General features: G+C 35.5%; 1 protein-coding gene across 1 annotated transcript in view; it reads right to left on the reverse strand.

Annotated features, from left to right (window-relative positions):
* Window positions 1-20,602, reverse strand: part of USH2A (usherin) — an 843,890-nt gene that overhangs the window by 568,096 nt on the left and 255,192 nt on the right. The window contains exons 18-21 of the mRNA XM_031015607.3: window positions 16,224-16,718; window positions 14,913-15,182; window positions 13,158-13,327; window positions 6,838-6,982 (exon numbers count right to left, since the gene is read on the reverse strand). Coding sequence (XP_030871467.3) covers window positions 6,838-6,982; window positions 13,158-13,327; window positions 14,913-15,182; window positions 16,224-16,718 — 1,080 coding nt within the window. The remainder of the gene's footprint in view (window positions 1-6,837; window positions 6,983-13,157; window positions 13,328-14,912; window positions 15,183-16,223; window positions 16,719-20,602) is intronic.

Below are 20,602 nucleotides of genomic sequence, written 5' to 3' on the forward strand. Positions count from 1 at the left end.
TGGCATTCAGAAGACTGTTCAATAACAAACATGCTTTGCAATCATATTTCTTTAAAAAATGGATGCATTTTTTTTAATCATGAAAAATATATTGCTTCCACCATATGGGACAACCTACGACTCACCAACCGATTTAAGATGCGGCATATTGAGCTGACCATATGTTACAGTGCTGTTGAATGGCTGAGTGATTCATGCCCGTCACATTCTAGTATATCAATTAAAGCTCCTTGAAGTCTGCATGATTTGTGTCTCTGTTATTAAACCCTGCTAATTCATCCCACTTACACATCTGTTATAAATCTCTAGGAGTACTGCATGATTCATGGCAATCTGTGAGCATGCTACAGCAAATTCTTCTCCTTGTAATTAACAGTAAATTGTTTTACTGCCATGCAATGAATTTTTCAGTTATATTGCAAATGAACTCCTAAATGTGCGGTTCTTTCCTAAGAACTGACTTATATCATTAGGCAATTAAAAAGTATTGCTTTGAACCGAAAGCTTTTAATCAAGAGAAATATAACTTAAACATTGCTTAAGAGCCATGGAAATTTGACATGTTGGTTACAAGTGTAAAATAATTTCTGTTGAAAGAGCAAAACAAACAAACAAAAAACCTTCAGTGTACTCAGGATTTCACTGATGCTAAGACACACCAACTGCTGCCTGAAAACAATTGGTGGGACAAGTTTTGCACAGATACTGTTTATCTTAGAAGTTACTTAAGTCATCTGTCATTACCAAATTTCTCAGACTACTTTACACTTCCTTAATTGTAAAATGGTGCCTTTATTCTTGAAATAAATAATTGGATAATTAGCCAAGTTGAATCATCAGAGGATTCCAATGCTGTTCAAGTGTTCTTGTCAAAGGTGAAGCAAATTCATTTCAGCTCGCCTCTGCAGCTCTTCGAAGAGGCTTTGATTTTTTTTCCCCACTTTCTTGGCAGCAGCCTCAGATTCATGAGTCCATACATCAAGTCAGTAGTTTAACAACAAATGGAATTAAATTCAAAGAAGGGAAACTAATTGAAGGACAGCAACAAAAGTGTTTGGTAATGTGCTTTTTAATATGGCATGCCACATTTGCATGATAATTTTTCCTTTTTAGCATGGAGCAGAAAGTGACTAGCTTAATGAGGGATTATTGAAGACAGGAATGAACAAAATGCATTCATAACTAAGAACAAAGATTGTATTATGAAACAAAAACAGGCAACCTCAGAGAAGTAACTGGGTGATTGGTTTATGCATTATGAATAAAAAGGTAGAAAAATATTTATATTAGTATTCACTAATGACTATATATACAAGATTGTTGTAATTAAAATTATAAATTAACATATTAAGAGTGCTTGTTTAATCACTCTGGCTCCTATTCACAAGGAAAAGACTTATGTACCCGAATGCAAAACAATGTGTGTTTTCAACCCAGCAGCAAACAGCCTATACATTTTACTTTGCATTCAGAAAGAAAATTTAATGCACACCAATTACTTGCTTTATGCGAGATGGGCACTTCTAAGCTTGTAGTACGGAGGTCAATTTATGACAGGCAAGGGAAATATCATATTGTCCCTTCAGGAATGGATCTCCAAAAGTAATTTCTCATAAGAAGGGTTTAAACTAAACTCAATTTGCAATGGGCGGAAATGCACAAATTTCTCGGATTAAAAGGAGAATCTTAAAGAAAAGTGTAACAAGGATTTTAAGAGGGCCCAGTTCATCAACTCATTACCTTCATACACCCAGAAGCAACTCCAAAGCCATTAATAACACTGCTTGAAGATTTTGCAATGGAGAGAGATGCAGCTGCTCCTGAGAGAACACCTCTCTCAAATCAGTTCTCAGACTTTGTCACAGGCATTGAAACTAAAGAAGCAGCAGTGCAATACTCTGGATGAAATGTACCCATTCTAATCATATATTTAATTGAAAAAATGTTTAAAACAAGAGAGAGCCAATTATAATTCTCAAGCTTTTTAATGAAAAAGCAAGATAAATCTTCACAAGTATCTTTTTGATTTTTGAGACCAAGATTTAAGGAGGCAACATATCTTTTCATGATTCAAATGCTTCCAAAAGGCTAATTACTACTTCTAATTTGTGGTGCTCTTTTTCAAAATTTTTGAATGGTCACTTGTTTCCGTTGATCTCTGATAATGAGCTCATATGAGCTATTAGACATAAGAGTTAAATTTCCCACAAATCCATTGGAATTCATTGGAATAATATATACTCTCCAAATTGCAATGTTAATAGTAGAAAAAACAGAGCAGGATGAACAGTAAAGTTGCAAGTCAACTTTTATTACTCTCCTATAGCAAAATTGTTGACCATTCAAAAGAACTGGCTTTATTATAGGTCTGCAGTGTATTTCTATGATTTAATGTCTATACGTTCTATTCAGATGTTTTGTTTTGGAAAAACATTTAGAAATACACATTCATCTACTGAATAAGGAAGGAGGCAAAAAGGATGATGGATTTATAATTTTTTCCTGGTATTCAAATAAAAGCAAATAAGTTTATTTTCACTGATCTGAACAACCCTAAAAATGATGTATTTTATAATAAACCCAACTGTAAGTAAAATTATTTTTCCATACTTTTGTCATATAAGAGACTTTCTTTTTCTGCTTGGCAGGTGAAGAATCAGATAGTTCTAACAAAATATATTAAGGAATTAGAAAATAAACATTTTTTCCAGAAAAAAACACTAAAATAAATTTTTCTTTAGAAAAGAAAGGATTGTATATGGAAACAAAAGGTAATACAATTTTTTGAAGAATGAAAATTGGGTAGAAGAAAAATTTTAACAAAGAATTAAAAAAAAAAAACACGTTTGAAATTTACCATTATATCTCCTCCCGCCGCTGCTCAATCCTTCATGTTCCAGCTTCTGTTTCAACCATGCTAATTAGGGTAATCCCCAGAGAGTCACCAGTGACCTCGCATCCATTTTAGGTCACATTTCTCTTGCTTTCCCTATACCATATGGCACTGCAGACAACATTCTTCTTCTAGAATTCTCTCTTCCCTTGACTTTTCTGATACTGCTTCCTCTCAGTTCTTTTCCTAATTCTGACCATACCTTTGTTCACTTCACTCTTCCTTTCTTCTTTCTTCCCAGATAGAATATTCACTAAGGTGTTTTCTTTGGACTTCCATTTTGCATTTTCTCTGCTTTCACGAATTGACTATAACCTATAGCGTTAGTTCCCATCTATATGCAGATGAATACAAAATCTGCATCATTTTTAAGCCCCAGATTTGCAATTTCTGCTCCTGGATGGTTATAACTGGCATGGATGTGTTTCTATCAAATGATCAAATAAACTCACGAGTTTATTTCTCCCATCTGTTCTTTGTTCATCTTTCACCTTTTATTTAATGGCACCACCATGGGCTGCAATATTTGCTATCATTGTCCATCCTTCCCACTGCTTAACTTCCAGGTCTGTCTTCCTTGAAGTCACTCCATTCCCTTCTTTCAATCTTCACTTCTACTCATCTGATTTACTCTCTTATTGGCTTTTTAAAAAAGTCTACCAGACTCTTATTACACTCCCTCTTCTAATCTATTGTGTACTCTACCGCCAGGGAAGTCTTCATAATTCTCTGCTTTCATTACATCAGTACTTGGAACAGTGCCAGCCCCTAAAACAGAAACTAGCACACTGTATGTGCTCAGTAAATATCTGCGAAAGTCTTTACCATTCTTTTATAGTTTATCTGAAATAGCCTTTAATGAGGTATCTACTCAGTCTCCCAAATCAAAATCATTTATCTCATTTTCTACCTTCCCATAGCATTTTTTTCACCTTTCTCACAGCCCTTAGCACATGTCGCCATGGTGTTAATCCTACCTGTTGGATCTCAACTCCTTAACCCAAATGCTGAGTATAATTATCTTAGAATCCTCCACAGTGCTTTAAATAGTAAGCCCGCAAGAGATGGTTCTGAATTGAGCATTCACAATAAAATGTAGTAATAATACATTTATGGCACATTATTAACTCTATATTGCAACCAACAAATGTGAAATTTGCTGTTTTTTGAGCAAAGTTTTGAAATGTGCATAATAATTCTGAATGACATACTTCTTACAGAAATAATAAATAATGCTTTCAGATTTTAAGCCTTTCTAAGTTTTATTTTCACAATACAATCCTTAGTTTTAGAACTCTCCATTTTATATTTTATAATAATGTTAGAAAATCAAAGTTGTAAAATAAACTCTCCTTGATTTTGATAACATTAGAAATTCCATAACATTTATACTGTGACTAACAAAAGTCTTACATAATATTATGATAAAAATCATGACAATAAATTTTTATTGAGAATGAACTGTGATGGGTACTGCTTTAAATATTTTACATGTATTAACTAATTCTAATCCTCATCAGAACCCTACAAATAAGTTATGCTTATTTATAAATTGGAAAACTAAGGCACAGAGGTTAGATAATTTATATAAGGTCACATAGCTAGTCAATGGCAGAGCCCAGATTGAAACCCCGGCATTTTGGCTAACCATTTTTTTCCCCTCACATATATGAATAAACTCTTATTTTTGTAAGTCAACTAACTTTCACATCACATGACTTTTAGCAAATGTAAGTTTCCAGTTCCATTTTTCAAGGATAAACAAAGTAGAGAGAGGATTCAGAGAGCTCTGACTAGTTAGTTTTACTTCACAATCCTGCCAGTGGGCAGGAGTGGTTTTAATCGCCTCACCAGTAACTAAAATGAGAGCTGCACAGAGCACCCAGGTCCATCATCTTTTATGCAACAGGATTTTGCCACTGCAACCAACGAGGATACTATTAGCACAGATGTTATCACTAATGCATAGGGCAGGCAGATTCCATTCTGTAGACATGTTTTCTGCTCTTCTATTCCCATCTCCATGATCCAGCTAGTTTCTAGGGACAGGCATGTCTCTCTTCAGGTTCTTTAGTTTGCTTATATCTATGAAAAGGCAGACTAGATCTCATCTACAAGAATTATACTAATAACAGCTCTAGACACTACTGCATATGAGGTTCAGATGGGAACCACCATGATATGCAGCCTAAAGGAGAAAAGACTTGGGTGGATATAACGTTATTGAAAATGTTATTGGAAGGATGATAAATTAGATTAACGACAGCCCCCAAGGACGTAGAATAAGAATGTTGAGTAGAAGTTACTAGGAGATATTTTTGATCAATCTAAGAAATCACATTTTAAAAGAGGTATCTAAAGATGGTATAGCTTTGTCTGAGATGTAGTAGTTTCCGTAACACTGAAGGTATCAAACATGGGTTAGATGAACACTTGGGGGGAATATTACAAAGAATATATTGATACTGGCTATATAGTAACATTAGATTATTTGTACATGTTTTGCAACCCTGAGAGGATGTGATTCCAGTTTTGCATGGCCACGTGCTTGGGATCCCTATGTCCCCTACTATAACACACCCAGTCTTCACCCTCTGTTGTCTCCATTTTTACTTTCTCCAACTTGCAAGACTGATTCTTATTTTAATTTTTGTCTTCTAGTCTGAAATTGCATCATTTAAAGGAGCTAGAGTCCTCCTCTGCTGTCCATATTCAGCATTCAGTAACCCTTTAATAATACAGTATACAAAAACAGACAGTTTTATAGGAGAAGAGTGTTTTGTACAAGCTAGGTACTCCATCAATGTATTCATGCATCTGAAATGCACATCTATAAAACACATAAAAATACAAAGTGTTCAGTTATAAATTTAGTAAACCATAATTTCTTAGAATTTCAGAGTTGTTTGCATTAATGAAAATTTTGAAAAAAATAAATTACTTGGATGAGATCATTTGAGCTACGCAATTTTTTCCAGAACCAGAAAAAAAACCCTACATAATTGGACCTATTAATAATAGAATGAAGGGATTTGGGGAGGAGGTCTGGGAAATGTTTTTACAGGTAAACATGTATTTTCGTAATACCTGTAATTCATCTAGTGTCTTGAACTCCTTACACATGGAAATTTCTTTAAAGATAACCAGGAAACTAAGCTTTTAACTAGAATCAGAAAAACACTGATTTGAAAATATATTAATGCTAAATAATTGGGTTTTATAAGTCTTACTAATACATGTAATCAGGTTTGTATGAATCCAGTTAGTACTGAATGAAGCAAGCACAAATTATACAAACCATTTCTACTAAGATTATACTTAATAACAATTCTTTTATTTAAATTTTATTAACTTAAGAGCTTCTTCTTAATAAAACAATAGATAAACATTTACCTATTTCATGAAAGCCAAATATAACACCAGGCCACACAGTAATTTCTAGATGTTCCCATGGACCAGGAGTGAGTAGACCCAAGCCTACAAAAAATGTCTGGACTGAGGGAAGAGGTATCCTAACGTCCTCATAAGAAGCTTCCTGATTGTTTCTCACAATTGTCAGGACACTGCTAGGACACAGGTTGGTAGTTAAGCCCTGGAGTCACGCTACAACTAATTACATTTCTATATATTTCTAGTTCTATATATTTGTATATGTTTCTAGTTGTATATTCTATATATTTCTATATATTTCTAGTTGTAGAGTGGAGTCACTCTACCGCTAATTATATTTCTTATTATGACACAGCTGTAACTCATAGCTCCTAGGTACCTCTTAAACTTACGTTTTGGTTGTTGTTGTTTAAAACTGTCAAGATAAGAAGCAATCAGGGTTAGTAAGGGAGGAGAAGACAAATATAAAGTCTCAAGTAGAGAAGGTGTTGAATATTATAAGTTTCTTTTCTTGATAGGCAACAAATTTTCCATATCCATTAAAACTTGCTTACCTGCTGCTAACGTTTGTCCTGCTCCCGAAGCACTGGTCACACAACCAACTGAATTGCAGAGAGTAATAGTAAACTCATATATCCTATAAGGTTTCAGTCCTTCTACAGTGTAAGATAGTTCTTGGGATTTAGCAGTGTGCAACAGCTTCAAGGCAAAAAGAAAGAAAGAAAGAAAGATAATAGGTAATCAGTGTGAAAATATAACCTTGGCAGTCAAAGTTCCATGAATTCAGACAGGGAATTATTGCCAACCACCATTAGGAAAAGGGTTTTTTTTTTTTTTTTTCTGAAGAGTCTCGACAAGCCAGGATTTAATTGATTATTGTACAATCACACTGTTTTATGAGGTAATAATCCAGTTCCTGAGTGGATAAATGAGAAAACCAAGTTATTGCCTCATAAAGCAGCATGGTGGTATGGTTATTGTCACCAATGGTAGAGATAAAGATGGTGACATTGTCATTGTTATCATGATAAAGTCCAAACAAAGCCATGGGGCTTGGCCAAAAGTAACCCAGAGCAGTAATACCCAAGCTATTTGATGGTGCTAGGACAGAAAGAAATGCTGTTGCTATGTTAAATCAATACTATCATTTTCTTTATGAAAAAAAGTCACAGAAGAAAAAGGGTAAAAAATTAAACATTAAGCATATTACTGAGCATCCACGTTAAGTCAATTCTCAATCATCTTTCTTATATAAACAAACATATAAAGATTAGATCAAACAGTTACGTTATTTGAAATATTATCTTTATCATATAGTTTCAAATGAAAATAGCAGATTTGAGCAAAGAAGACTGACAGGAAACTCATAGTCCATAAATAAATTATTAAACAATTAACATTGAGAGTTGGTTCTGTCATTATAATTTGAAGTGATTAAAAGCAACCATGTAAATTTGTTTAGGTTGTAGGTACAAAGGCCACTAGAAATTATATTCAGAAAATAAAAGTCATTAAAGCAGAGAGTATGACAGTAACTATGAGTACAAAACTAATTTTCTTAGGGCTACTGATACATAGTCATAAAAAATAATCTTCCATAAATATAAATACAGATAAATGTGAAGTTCAGTAACATTTGGAGTAGTTTTCTAGAGACTTTCTCTTTAGGGGTAAAATAAAATTCATTTGGAATATTTGCCTAGGTGCTGACTTTAAAATTTCGTACGTTACATGAGTAGTTCTAAAAAGCAGTGAGATTGGAATGTAGAATACAGTGTTTCAATAACATTCAGAAATAAAGGCGGTTTTAAAGATTCTAAAACTCTAGGAATAATTTAAATTTAAAACTTTAAAATCATTTCCTTGCAATTACATTTTGAAATAAGAAAAACATCAAATACCAAGTAATTCTTTATTTTTCTAATTTTAAAATCATTATTGATATAATGAAGATACAAACTTTTCTGTGAAATGTGATTTAAAATTTTCTAAGTAAAATAAACCTTGAACTGAGTTAAACTTATGAATATTGCTGTAATATTCATCCCTTTTAGAATAATCCTGGTAGAATTCAATGTAAATTTTTAGAAAATGGTACTGTTTTTAGGATAAAGTACATGAAGCTATTTCTTATTCAATTTAGGAAGTACAATTATTTTTTAAACAAAATATTCTTTGTAGCAAGAACCCACGATGAAATAAAATAAGAAAGAAGAAATCTACACTAATATTTATTTTGAAAAGGCTTTTCCTTCTCTACAGATGATTATTATAAATTACATTATTTTAAAAATACATTATTGGCCCCAGAACTTGCAGCATAAAATTATCACTTGGATAGATTTTGTCTTTATCATGTACATAGAGTCAATTTATAAGTCTTATAAAATTTATCTAATTGAAAGTTTTTCATGAAATAAGTCTTCAAAGGGGTAGGAAAAATTCTACAGCAGCTTGATCCCCCACAATGAATCCTACATCATCACCACTTTTACGTATCCCCCCTGTCTCATTCTTAGGCAAAGGTTTCTTACTAGTTATTTTTATAGTAGATTTTCCCCAGGAATTTTGGCTATTTATTTACAAAGATTATAACAAGACATACTCAGGTCAGTTCAGATACAAATTTAATCATTGAGAAGGTAAAAAATTGGACTTTGTTCTGCTACTTTTGATTTCATTTCCTTGAACGGAGAATATTTGCACTGGAAAGAGAGTTCAAAAGAGGATAAGGTAGGCCCAGTGCAGTGGCTCATGCCTGTAATCCCAGTATTTTGGGAGACCGAGGCGGGTGGATCACTTGAGGCTAGGGGTTCAAGACCAACCTGGCAAAGATGGCAAAACCCTGTCTCTACTAAAAATAAAAATTTAAAAAAAAATTAGTCAGGTGTAGTGGCACGCACCTGTAGTCCCAGCTACTTGGAAGGCTGAAGCACAAGAATTGCTTGAACCCAGGAGGAGAAGATTGCAGTGAACCGAGATTGCGCCACTGCACTCAAGCCTGGGTGACAGAGCGAGACTCTGTCTCAAAGAAATAAAAACACAAAAAAGAGAATAAGGTGATATATCTATGTCCTTATTCCAGTTCAGCCATAAGGAACAGCCTTTTAAATAACAACAACAATAATAAAAATATTTATTTTCCTGCCCCATTAAATGATAGCTAGTTTATAAAGTATAATGTAGTTCCACACCATTAATAATAATCACTAATAATAATGTGTCAATATTTATCAGGCTCTTTAAGCAGGTAGGTGAGCAAAAATGGTTTTCCCATTTCACAGATGAATAAAACCAGAAGCAGAGAGACGTGTGATACAGCTAATAATTGGGAGATGTGGAATATGAACAAACAGGTTGACTTCTAAGGCTGTATTTTATAAATAATATTTCTCCCCTTATTTTTTTCTTAGAACAACTATTATGATATAAGTAATAGATAAATCAAAACTGTGTTTTACAAAGAAAGAATAGTTTATAAAGCCAAAGAATAGTAAAAACAACAAAATAAAACATCGAGTATAAATGAGATACAACATGGCAAAGACCACATGAAAGTTACAACTAACTTTGTCTTAAATCCCATGGTATACCAGATTGGTAGACTAACCTGTTTAAGTCAAAATATATATATTATGCCAGTTGTGTTTTCATCATGAGATAGTTGCAAATGAGTGAACACATAGACAGATTAATGAAAAATAAGTAATCATAAATTATTTATTGGCTCTTCTTTTTCATCTAGTATAGAAAATAAAATTGTGTGTTGTACATGCGGTCTGTCTCCTAAAAAGGCTTAGAAAAAAACGGCAAACCTATTAGTAGTGGATTGTAGAGTGTCTCCCAAAAATTCAGAATAAGACCTTATTTGGAAATAAGGTCTTTGCAGATGTAATTAATTAGTTGTCATCCTGGATTTCAGGTTAGCTTAAAACCCAATGACTGGTATTTTTATGGGAGAAATGAGATGGACACACAGACCCAGAGGAGACAGAGACACAGAGTAGGACTTGTGAAGACAGAGGCAGCAGATATTAGAGTTATGTTGCCACAAGCCAAGGAACACCAGGAGCCACAGGTAGGTAGAAGAGAAGAATTGTCTCCTAGAGCCTGTGGGGGACCTGGCTGTACTAACACCTAAATTTCCGTTGTTTTAAGACCCTCAGTTTATGTTTTTGTTACACCAGCCCGAGGACACAAATACTCTAGGGTACAAAGGTCTGACTTCCTAGCTTAATTTGAGATAAGCTAAGAGGGTCATTTCAGCTCCAGAACTACCCACGGAATCCGCTGAGGTTGCTTCCACTATTGCATCACAGTTCAGCTTCTTTGCTGCTCAATCCTACATACTTTATCACTTCACATTTGTTGTTTCTGAAAGAGTTCCCCCAATAAACCTCCTGTACTCAGTCCTCTACCAAGAGTCTGCTTCTGGGGGAATTTGCCCTAAGACAGTCGTAACAGGACTGGCCCTAGGAAGGAGACTCTAAAATGATATTTTGGAGCTCCATCATCCACTCGCTGGTTTACAATGATCTCATCATAGACAGCAGGTAGAGTACTAACAGTCCACAGCATGCCCTAGTGGTGCAATGCTTAAACTTTCATTAGTGGTGAACTGCGATGAGTTACCAGTAGAAGGTAATTCACTGGTTTGGTGGAATTAGTAATTACAAGGACTACTCTGGGGAAACTAGTAATTATAAGGACAATGCATGGATCTTGCTGGTTGCCATCAATGCACTGAAGAAAGACAAAGGAAATCTGAGGGTGATTAATCACCAATTTAAGACAAACTATAAACACCACCTTGACAGTATTCTTTATATCAATAGCATCATATTAAATGAATCAGATAAGCAAGAAATGGTAGGTATGCAGAGGTAAGACATATGTGTTCTAGAAAGTGAGAGAGCAATATTATGAAGATTAAGGAATCTGCTATATCAGTGAAGTTTTTAGGAGTTCAAGTGGCCTGAGACATGCTAGGATGTCCCCTCCAAAATAAAGGACAAATTATTGCACCTTGCTTCTACCACCACTAAGAAGGAAACAAAATGTCTAGTTGACCTCTTCACATTCTGAAGGGAGCATATTCCACATTTGAGAATACTGTTCTGAGAAATTTACTGAGTAATATGGAATGCTGCCAGTTTTGAGTGCATCCCAGAGGAGGAAAGGGCTCTGCACCAGGTCCAGCCTATGGTACAGGCAGATGAGCCACTTGGGACATAACGTGTAGTAATTTTTACAGCACTAGAGGTAAGCATTGTGGGAAAAAATGTTGCAAGGCACACATAGAAAGAGAATCACAGGGAAGACAGACCCCAAGAGCTTGGAACAAAGGCATAACATGTAATGGAAACTATATATCATTTGCTAAATGGCCCTAGCATGCTTTCAGGCTTCAGTAAAAACAGAACATCTGGTCATGGAACACCAAATAGCCATGCAGCTAGAGCTACTTTTTTATAATCTTGGAATTGTCTCAGCCAAGTCTTGAGGTTAGAAGGGCCCAACAGAAATTCATCATAAAATGGAAGTGGATGTCTGAGATTGGGTATAAGCAGAGCCAAAAGCCGTAATACATTGTGCAAGCAGGTGGTTCAGGCCCCCATGACATCCACCATTCTTATACTGGTGGCTCAACCTCAGCTCATACCTATGACCCGTGGGGAGTCCCTTAAGAGCTGAAAGAATGGGGAAAAAAATCAGAATTTAGTTTACAGATAGGATGTCTTGGTATGTGGCTGCAAGTCTAAAATGGTAGCTGTTGCTCTATAACCCTTGTCAGAGATGACCCTGTGAAACGGCAGAGAGAAGAAATCCTCTTAGTGGGCAGAACTTCAGGCAGTTCACGTGGTCACCCATGTTGTGTGGAAAGAGACGTGTCTCAAGGTAAAATGTACCTGGACTATATGGCAGTGGCTTGGAAATACTGGCCAAGGGCATGAAAAAAAAGATGGAAGGATCAGGAACTAGGAATTCATGGAAAGAAAAATGTGGCTAGATCTATGGGAGTAGGTATAAAGTGTAAAGATCTTTTTATCTTATGCTAATGCCCAGAGAAGAGCATCTCTCTCAGAGGAGGCACTGAACAGCCAAATACACAGAAGAACTTGTTCGGTTGACATCCTACCATCAGCTTCTGCTATTGGCCACCTGGATGCTGGTAAAATGGGCAGAGAGGTATATCAGCCACAACTGTAAACTGGAGAGAACAAGAGCCTCCTATCGTCTAGGATTGCTATATGTATCAGATGAATTAGTTCACGTACACAGTAAAGCCTCAGTAACTTTTAGCTATGATAATTATTCTCACTACTGCTAGCTGGGGGATGAGTTACTAGAAGGCAATATATGACTGTATATTCAAAACTTTGAACATATTCATAATTCATTTTGTTATAAGCTGTGATAAATTCAATTCTTCAGATTTTTGAAGTAGAAATGTATATGAAACGTACATATAAGAAGTTTTATCAATGTTATTTATATTTCCAAAAGAATTAATACAATACAATATCAACGGACTGTGGACTGGTTAAATAATTATTGTGTGTCCAAATAACATGATAGTACACAGTTAATGAAAGTCAACTTCATGTAAAATATTTAAGGATACATGATAAATGGAAAAAACAAGTCTTATGAAATAAATTATACCAACTTAGTTTTAATATACGATTATACTGGAAAAATACAAGTGACATACAAAGAGGGAGGCTTGTACACATAATATTATATTAAGAAAAAATGCCCCATTTAATCAATATAGAGGGAGAATTCTGTCACAGAATTCTGCAAACTCAAAAAATGTCCAAATGAAGCCCTAAGCCAATTCTGAAAGGACATTAGTTAAAAATAACAATACCTGTGAAAACGCCGTGGGAATAGACTGTTGAGGTGATTGTTCAGAAACCATATTGATGTCATACCCCACAACTTTTCCTCTTGTAACATTATCTGCTGGCTTCTCCCAGGAGATATTGAGAGAGTATGAAGAGAGGGGAAAGACTGAAGGAGGGATCATGAATACAGGTGCTATCAATGAGAACAATAACAAGAACATCAAAACAATGAATGTCGTCCCTATATATTTTTAAATTGAATTCACACATTCATTTAGTTTCTGAAATACCTTTACCTTTTAAAATATTCTGCTTTGAAAAAGTCCAAGAATATGCTGGTATATGTAAAAGGTATTCACTTTTTAAAATGTTATCTGAAAGTATATTCTCCATCTTCATATTACCAGCTACTTTCTACTTACAAAATAAAAATCTCATAGGAATTTGCTCGTGTTCATAAAGATAGGAAAGTGGATAGTTAGATAGGAAATTATAAGTCTTACGAGTATCTAAAAGAAGTCACAAAAATAGAATATCTCAGTTCAAAAAGTTCAGAAAAATGCATGGTGATGTACTGGATTTCCCATGTAGGGAAATATGTCATTGAGCCAATCCAATGCAGCTGGCTGAATATTATTCTTCAGAAAGAGGTAAACCTAAAGCATTCTAAATAACCCCAATGAATGTCTCAAAGTTTTTGTTAAATTTTTCTTGAAATGTTCAGGTTACATACACGTGCATTTCCCCCCTGCCACTCTTGAGCTCTTTACAGGGATTTTAAATGTGCTAACCAAAGGTGTATTATCAAAGGAACTCATTGCACTTTCATTAGCTAGTGACCCATAAGATTACGAGGGACCAGTATTGCAGTTTCACCCATTACTTTTCATTTCTGACCTTGATTTTCCCCTTCCAGAATTCCATGCCTCATCACTTGTGCTATCATGGCTCTATTATTTGTCCAAGATGGCTGGTAGTCATTAAGAGATGCTCAAGCACAATGCGTATTTTATTCATGAAATGATTCCCTTGGACATCAACCTAAAGCTACCCTCATCCTCCATATTCCTAACAGGTCAAGTTTAGATCAGGGTTTGGGTTTCTTTGATATCTACAGATTAAACACATAACAAAAGTGTATTTTTTTTCTTAAAGGCTCATGAAATTTGAAGTGTTTTAATATAGAAAATAAAGTGGAGGATTAAAAATTTTTGCCTTAATGAAGATACTCCAGAAAATTTAGATATGTTGTACTCCTTCCTTATCATCATGCCAACTGCTTACAAACACACTTGTGAATTATAGATTTTGATGCCCACGATTCTGTCATGACGTACAATCTAGTATCTAAACTATTTATTTTGGAAAGATAAATAAAAACAAAGACAAATTTGTGGAATTGGTGACAGTTATCTCTTTCATTGAACATAAATTATGCTGTATATGGAGCAAGATGAGACATGTGTCCAATCCACTTCAGGAGTGGAAACCAAATGCTATTTTTGACAAACATTCCCAGAAGACTATAACTATAGTTAAGCCATTTTCGCCCCATGAATTAATAACTAAAGCATTTACTTTTGCCCCCTAGAACTTGCTGCAAGTACTTTATGACCTTGAGTTGTTTATGTAACAAATCCATATATATGAAAATTTTCCTTGGTCTATGGAAGTTTCTAATTCCTGCTTTTCAAAATGTACTTTCACAGTACTTTGACTTTGAGGAAACATTTGCATTCAGAGGTTTTAAAAGTAGAATTTAAAGCACTGATCTTTACCTGATTCTCCCGTTCTTTCTGAGACCCAGGCAGAAGACACACTTCCAGCCATATTCACAGCTAAGACTCTAAACTCATACTTGGTGTATGGCTCCAAGCCAGTGATGGTTGCCATTGTTTGAGGAGGTTTTAATGCATTTTCATTGGCCGATTCTACAAATGAATGAGGACTGAGCCAACCACTGCTCTGAAAAACTCGACTTTCCTCAGATGTGGTTTCTTTAGTAGATCTCAGTCTTCTCATGTATAGTTCATATCTTATAATTATTCCTAGAGAAATTAAATAGTGAACCTAGGTAACTCATCAGACAAAGGGGTTACTTTAGGGGTAGGGTAGGGACAGGTCAGTTAAAGAGTGCTGGATATTCATTGTCTTTCTAACTAGATTACTGTCAATTTCTTTAGCATTCAAAATGTAGTGATTTAGTAGTTTAGTAATTTAGATAACAGGTACATAGAAGACAACAAACTGATATATAGATGAATGTATAAAATACTATTAAAGGCATACGCATGAGGAAAACAAACCAAAATGGATAACATATAGACAAAAAATAACTACACTTTATCATAGGTAAATTCAGTCTTTTTCAGAATTGATATTCACAATTTCTGTTAAGAATGGCCAGTTCTTTTGGGGAATTTGATCATTATAGCTCCGGTCTGTATCCTTTCAAATTTGGAGGTTTTAATTTAACTTGTTTAACATAAGCCCTGTTTGCGTAAATGTTATAGTCAATCTCTACCCAGTTTTACCAAATAACTTTACAAATCTAAAGAAAGATTTTGCTATAATATGTACATGATATAAATGATTAAAAATCTGTGAATGTGTGTCTGGCCTATATAACCAAGGGTTCAATTGCATGAATGCAAAAATTAACTTAATGGAGTCAGTTAGCTTATATACATATTTTTTGTATTATTTTATATCTTTTTCTTGCTTAGAAGAGAAAATGTACTGCTTGTGGGTGCCCTAACTTGTGACACAGTCAAATATAATGCATTTCATAAGTGAGTTTCAAATTATAAACATCATTTGTGTTATGGCAGATGTCATTAAGAGCAAAGATAATATTAGCCTTTTAAGGGGCAATTTAATTGAATGGAATTTGTTATTAGATTAGAAGAAATACACTTGTTCCACTAACCAGGACAAATACTATCTTATATCTTTAGAAACTGTTTCTCAATTATTCTATTGTGCAGTTATAAAAAGGAATACAACTGCCAAATTCCTAATTACACAATTACAATAGATTCTCATTCATGTCTTGCCCAAAAAGGGTAATCTCGGCCTTGGATTCTTACCATTTAGTTCCACTGGTGGAGACCATTCTACATGAAGTTCTGTAGAACTGATTTTCTGCATCTTAGGTGGACTTAGTCTTTGAGGAGGGGCCTGGGCTGTGGTCACTGTAATGGGCAAGCTGTGTAAACAGCCCCCGCTAGTACACGCCTGTACAGAAAAATCGTACTTGGCAAATGGAACCAGATTCCAGATGGTAGCTGAGGTTTCATGACCTTCATAGGAGACACATGGCTGACCACCAGCCAAAGGGGCACAGGACAAAATATATTTCTCTATGGGACCAGATTGATTTGAGAGTGTTGTCCAGGTAAGTGTCACAGAGTCTGAGCCCATAGGAATGATATAACTTAAAGTCAAGTTTCCCTCTGGGACCCCTGGTTTTGTCTTGTAGGTGACAGCTACACTCCTTGTTGAACCATGCACATTGGCGGTCTCGATGTAATAGGAATATTTGGTATATGGTAACAGGTCTGTGTCTAAGAAGTATTGAATACCTGAAATGAAAAGAAAAAAAAAAACAAAGTTACATTTCACAAGTTGGTGAAGAATCATTGCTAACTGCTTTCCTATCATATTATTTAATTACATAAACTATACCAATCTACTCTTTTGATTAAGGATACATTTCATATTTTTAAAATTGAAATAATGTAAATACCGGTTGATTGCTTTTATTATTGAGTATAAGAAAGTGTGATTCATAATAAAGAATGTTTAGATGTTTGTTTTAGTTCTTCTTTTGCTTTTCATAGTGTCCTTTTGTTAGAAGGTCTAAGAGAAAGTCCTTGCGGTTCTCCAAAACAGAAAAGTAACTATGTTTCCTCTATGTAACTGGTTTGCTTGTTAAACACCAAACACACCAGACTAAGGGTCAGTAAACTACCACCAAGGGGTAAATCTGTCACCTGGCCAACATCTTGAATGGAAAATTTTCTTATTTTCTGACCTACAGAAATTATAAATGTTTATTGTTTTAAGCTGCTAAATTTTGGAGACATTTGTTATCAGCAATGAGGAATTTACACAACGGAAGTTTTAGATAAGCAGGACTTCTATGCATGAAGGATTGTGAGGGCAAAGAGAAGCAGCTACAAAGAGGTTTTTAAAAAATAAGATAGGGAGTGGAGATGATTAGGCACATGGCTGGAAATCCTTGTTCTCTAAGGACAGGAAACACATTGAAGGACTGCGAAACACACAAATACCAGAGTGGCTGCTGCCTGCTCCCCCATGGGGCTGTTTGTATTGGAGATGGGAGGAGGGTTCCATTAAGCAGGGGTGCCCTATAGCAATATGAAGGTCCCAGCATATTTATGTGCTTCCCCTTCCCCTTCCCCTCCCCCCCCCCCCCCCCCGTCCTCCCTCCCTCCCTCCCTTCCTTCCAACAGGAGATAGAGCTTTATTGTGGACAAGCTGAGTTTGCAGAAGACTGAAACAGCAACAATGTTTAGCCTAGTCCATCTATTTACAATATATAGGGGTTGGGGTTTCCCATACACATCTGTATTGCTCTCCCCCAGCCTAGATTTATCCCCATCAGCAACTTTCATTTCTTTCCTGGATCTGCCATTGGCCACAAAAGACACAACTCTTTGGAGTGATAACCCATCGTGTAAACCTAGGCATTCCCAGTCTTTTTTCTTTTTTTTTTTTTGAAGACAGGGTCTGGCTTTGTCACCCAGGCTGGAGTGCAGTGGCACAATCTCGGCTCACTGCAACTTCTGCCTCCCGGGTTCAAGCGATTCTCCTGCCTCAGTCTCCCAAATAGAATAGCTGGGACTACAGGTGCCCACCACCATGCCCGGCTAATTTTGGTATTTTTTGTAGAGATAGGGTTGCACCATTTTGCCTAGGCCGGTCTTGAACCCCTGGGCTCAAGCAATCCGCCCACCTCAGCTTCCCAAAGTGTTGGCATGACAGGCATGAGCCACCGCACCCGGCCCTTCTTCCCAGTCTACAGCTCCTACAGAGCACTCTGGGGTCTGACTGCTCAGTGGAGGAGGCCTCCGCTGGTGTTGTGGGGGGCACCTTGGGCACTGACTCAGGTGAGGGCCACTGTCTTATCAGAGATGACCCTGATAGAGCCAAGGAAGGTGAGACAGTTCTCTCTCTGGTGGCTGTTTTCAGTTGTACCATGGGTACCAGGGGTTGCCTGGTTTTACTTTCTAAGTGGTACAGAAAATTCTAAAGAATATAGGAATAGAAGAGACAGGGGAAAGTCACCATCCTTAGTGCTAAGGCAGAGCACCCAAAGAAAGATCATATTTGGAAAAGTCCCCTAGGGCTGAGATTCAGACTTTCTAGAGAGCGTGCAGCTGTGGCTCATTATTATTTCAATAAATATTTATTAGATTAGATTAAAGTTACCCTTATCCCACAATAAGGCTGTTGAAAATATTAACAAAATTTGAAAAATCACTGAAGGCTAGAACAATGATGGAAAATAATCTATTTAACATGCCAAAAGCCAAAACCTAAAAGACAAAAATAAATTTCAGTGCTGAATATTCCAAAAGATTGTCTGGCATAAGCTTAAACTGGAAGTTGGAAGACTTATAACCTGATGACAATTAAAAGAAGTACAGTACTTGCTGAATGTTTGTAGCATCTGAAAAATGGAATATAATCCTAATAGATCAGAATGTATTATACAAGAGCAGTCTACTTAATAAGAAATTAGAATCAGATAGAATTGGGATGGAAATATGCATTTGTGTAGGAATATCATAAAAGGCAATTTATAGTGTGAAATAAATAAAAGCATTTGAAAGGGTATGAATAGGATATCCATTAATGATCCATAACAAAAAAATAATACTCAGGTTAAAAGAGTGCTTATCTCAAGGTAGTTGCTCTCCTTGGTTGGGGTACGGATCTTTAACTCTGAGTTTGAAATTTTGCTGTTACTACAGACTTCTGCATTTTTCAGAGCAACATTTACAGTCCTTGGCTCAGCACTGATTTGTGATCTTGGCTGATACCCTCCTGGTTTGTAGCACTCCCCCATTGTACCACCTACCAAAGCTACATGGAACTGCCCATGATTGCTGAATATACCTTATTTTCTCTTAATACAAAATTTATTTCATGACCATCACGCTTCCTCAACTACAGTATCTGGCTAATTCAGCTTACATTCTTTCTTTACTGGGAAACTTTCAGTGGTTCTCCATCATCATCATTGCCACCACAGGCATGGTTACATTTCCTACACCTCCCAAGCCACCCTGTGCTTCCTTAACACCCCAAGTTTACTCTGGTTCAACATTTATATATTCTATTGTTACTTTGGTTTACTTATATGTCTCCCCACTCAGTAAGGAGAACTATTCCTTTCATCTTTGTATTTCTAATGACTGATACAGTTTCTGGTCTGGAATAAGCACTGAACAAAATTTTATTAAACACATGAATGATTTTTCTATATATATTTGATCTATTGTTCCAGGAAAGAATATAGTAGTCCCCTTTTATCCACAGGAGACACATTCCAAGATCTCCAGCGGATTCCTAAAACAACAAATAGTACTAAACTATATATATATACACATACATATATGTATATATATACACATATATACATATATATACATACATATATATGTGTGTATATATACTGTTATTTTTCCTATACATACATATCTATGATAAAGTTTAATTTATGTTAGGCAGAGTAAGAGATTAACAACAATAACTGAAAATAAAATAGAACAATTATAACAATATACCACAATAATAGTTATGTGAATATGGTCTTTCTCTCTCTCTCAAAACATCTTATTGTACTGTAGACTCACCTATTTTTGGAACATTGTTGATCATGGGTAACAAACTGCAGAAAACAAAACCATGGATAAGGGGAAACTACCGCATTAAGAATATTAAGAGCCTTATAAAAACAATTGCCTGTCATCTTCTCTTCTGTTTTCTCATCCTGTCTCTATATCTTATATTTCTTCATTTATTCCTCTCAGAGCTAACTGAATCATCTTACCACTTGTTACATTGATCCCTTGATGTAGTATGAGATTATAAATTATAATTTTAAAGATGGAAATGAATAAGGGTAGAAATGAAATCCCAGGGCTCATTAAAATATTTGGTTGTCTAAAATTCTAAGCTTAAACTATGTTAATATCTGTAGGTGATAGAAGTCATTGTCACATGTAAAAATAATCATCCTCTAGTTCCCGTGGAAGGATTTCTCTAAAGTGATATTTAAGGGCTATCTCCCCATTCATGCCATCCCAAATGAGGAACAACTCATCTGACTGTGAATCTGGGGAGTCAGGGTGTAGGGAGCAAATTATGTGCAGATCAGCCCATTGATTTTTCTCTCTTCTAATTTGTCTTCCTGCAGGAAAAAGGATATAGTCTC

This window comes from Gorilla gorilla, chromosome 1 (genome assembly GCF_029281585.2).
Source record: "Gorilla gorilla gorilla isolate KB3781 chromosome 1, NHGRI_mGorGor1-v2.1_pri, whole genome shotgun sequence".
Taxonomy (NCBI): Eukaryota; Metazoa; Chordata; class Mammalia; order Primates; family Hominidae; genus Gorilla; species Gorilla gorilla.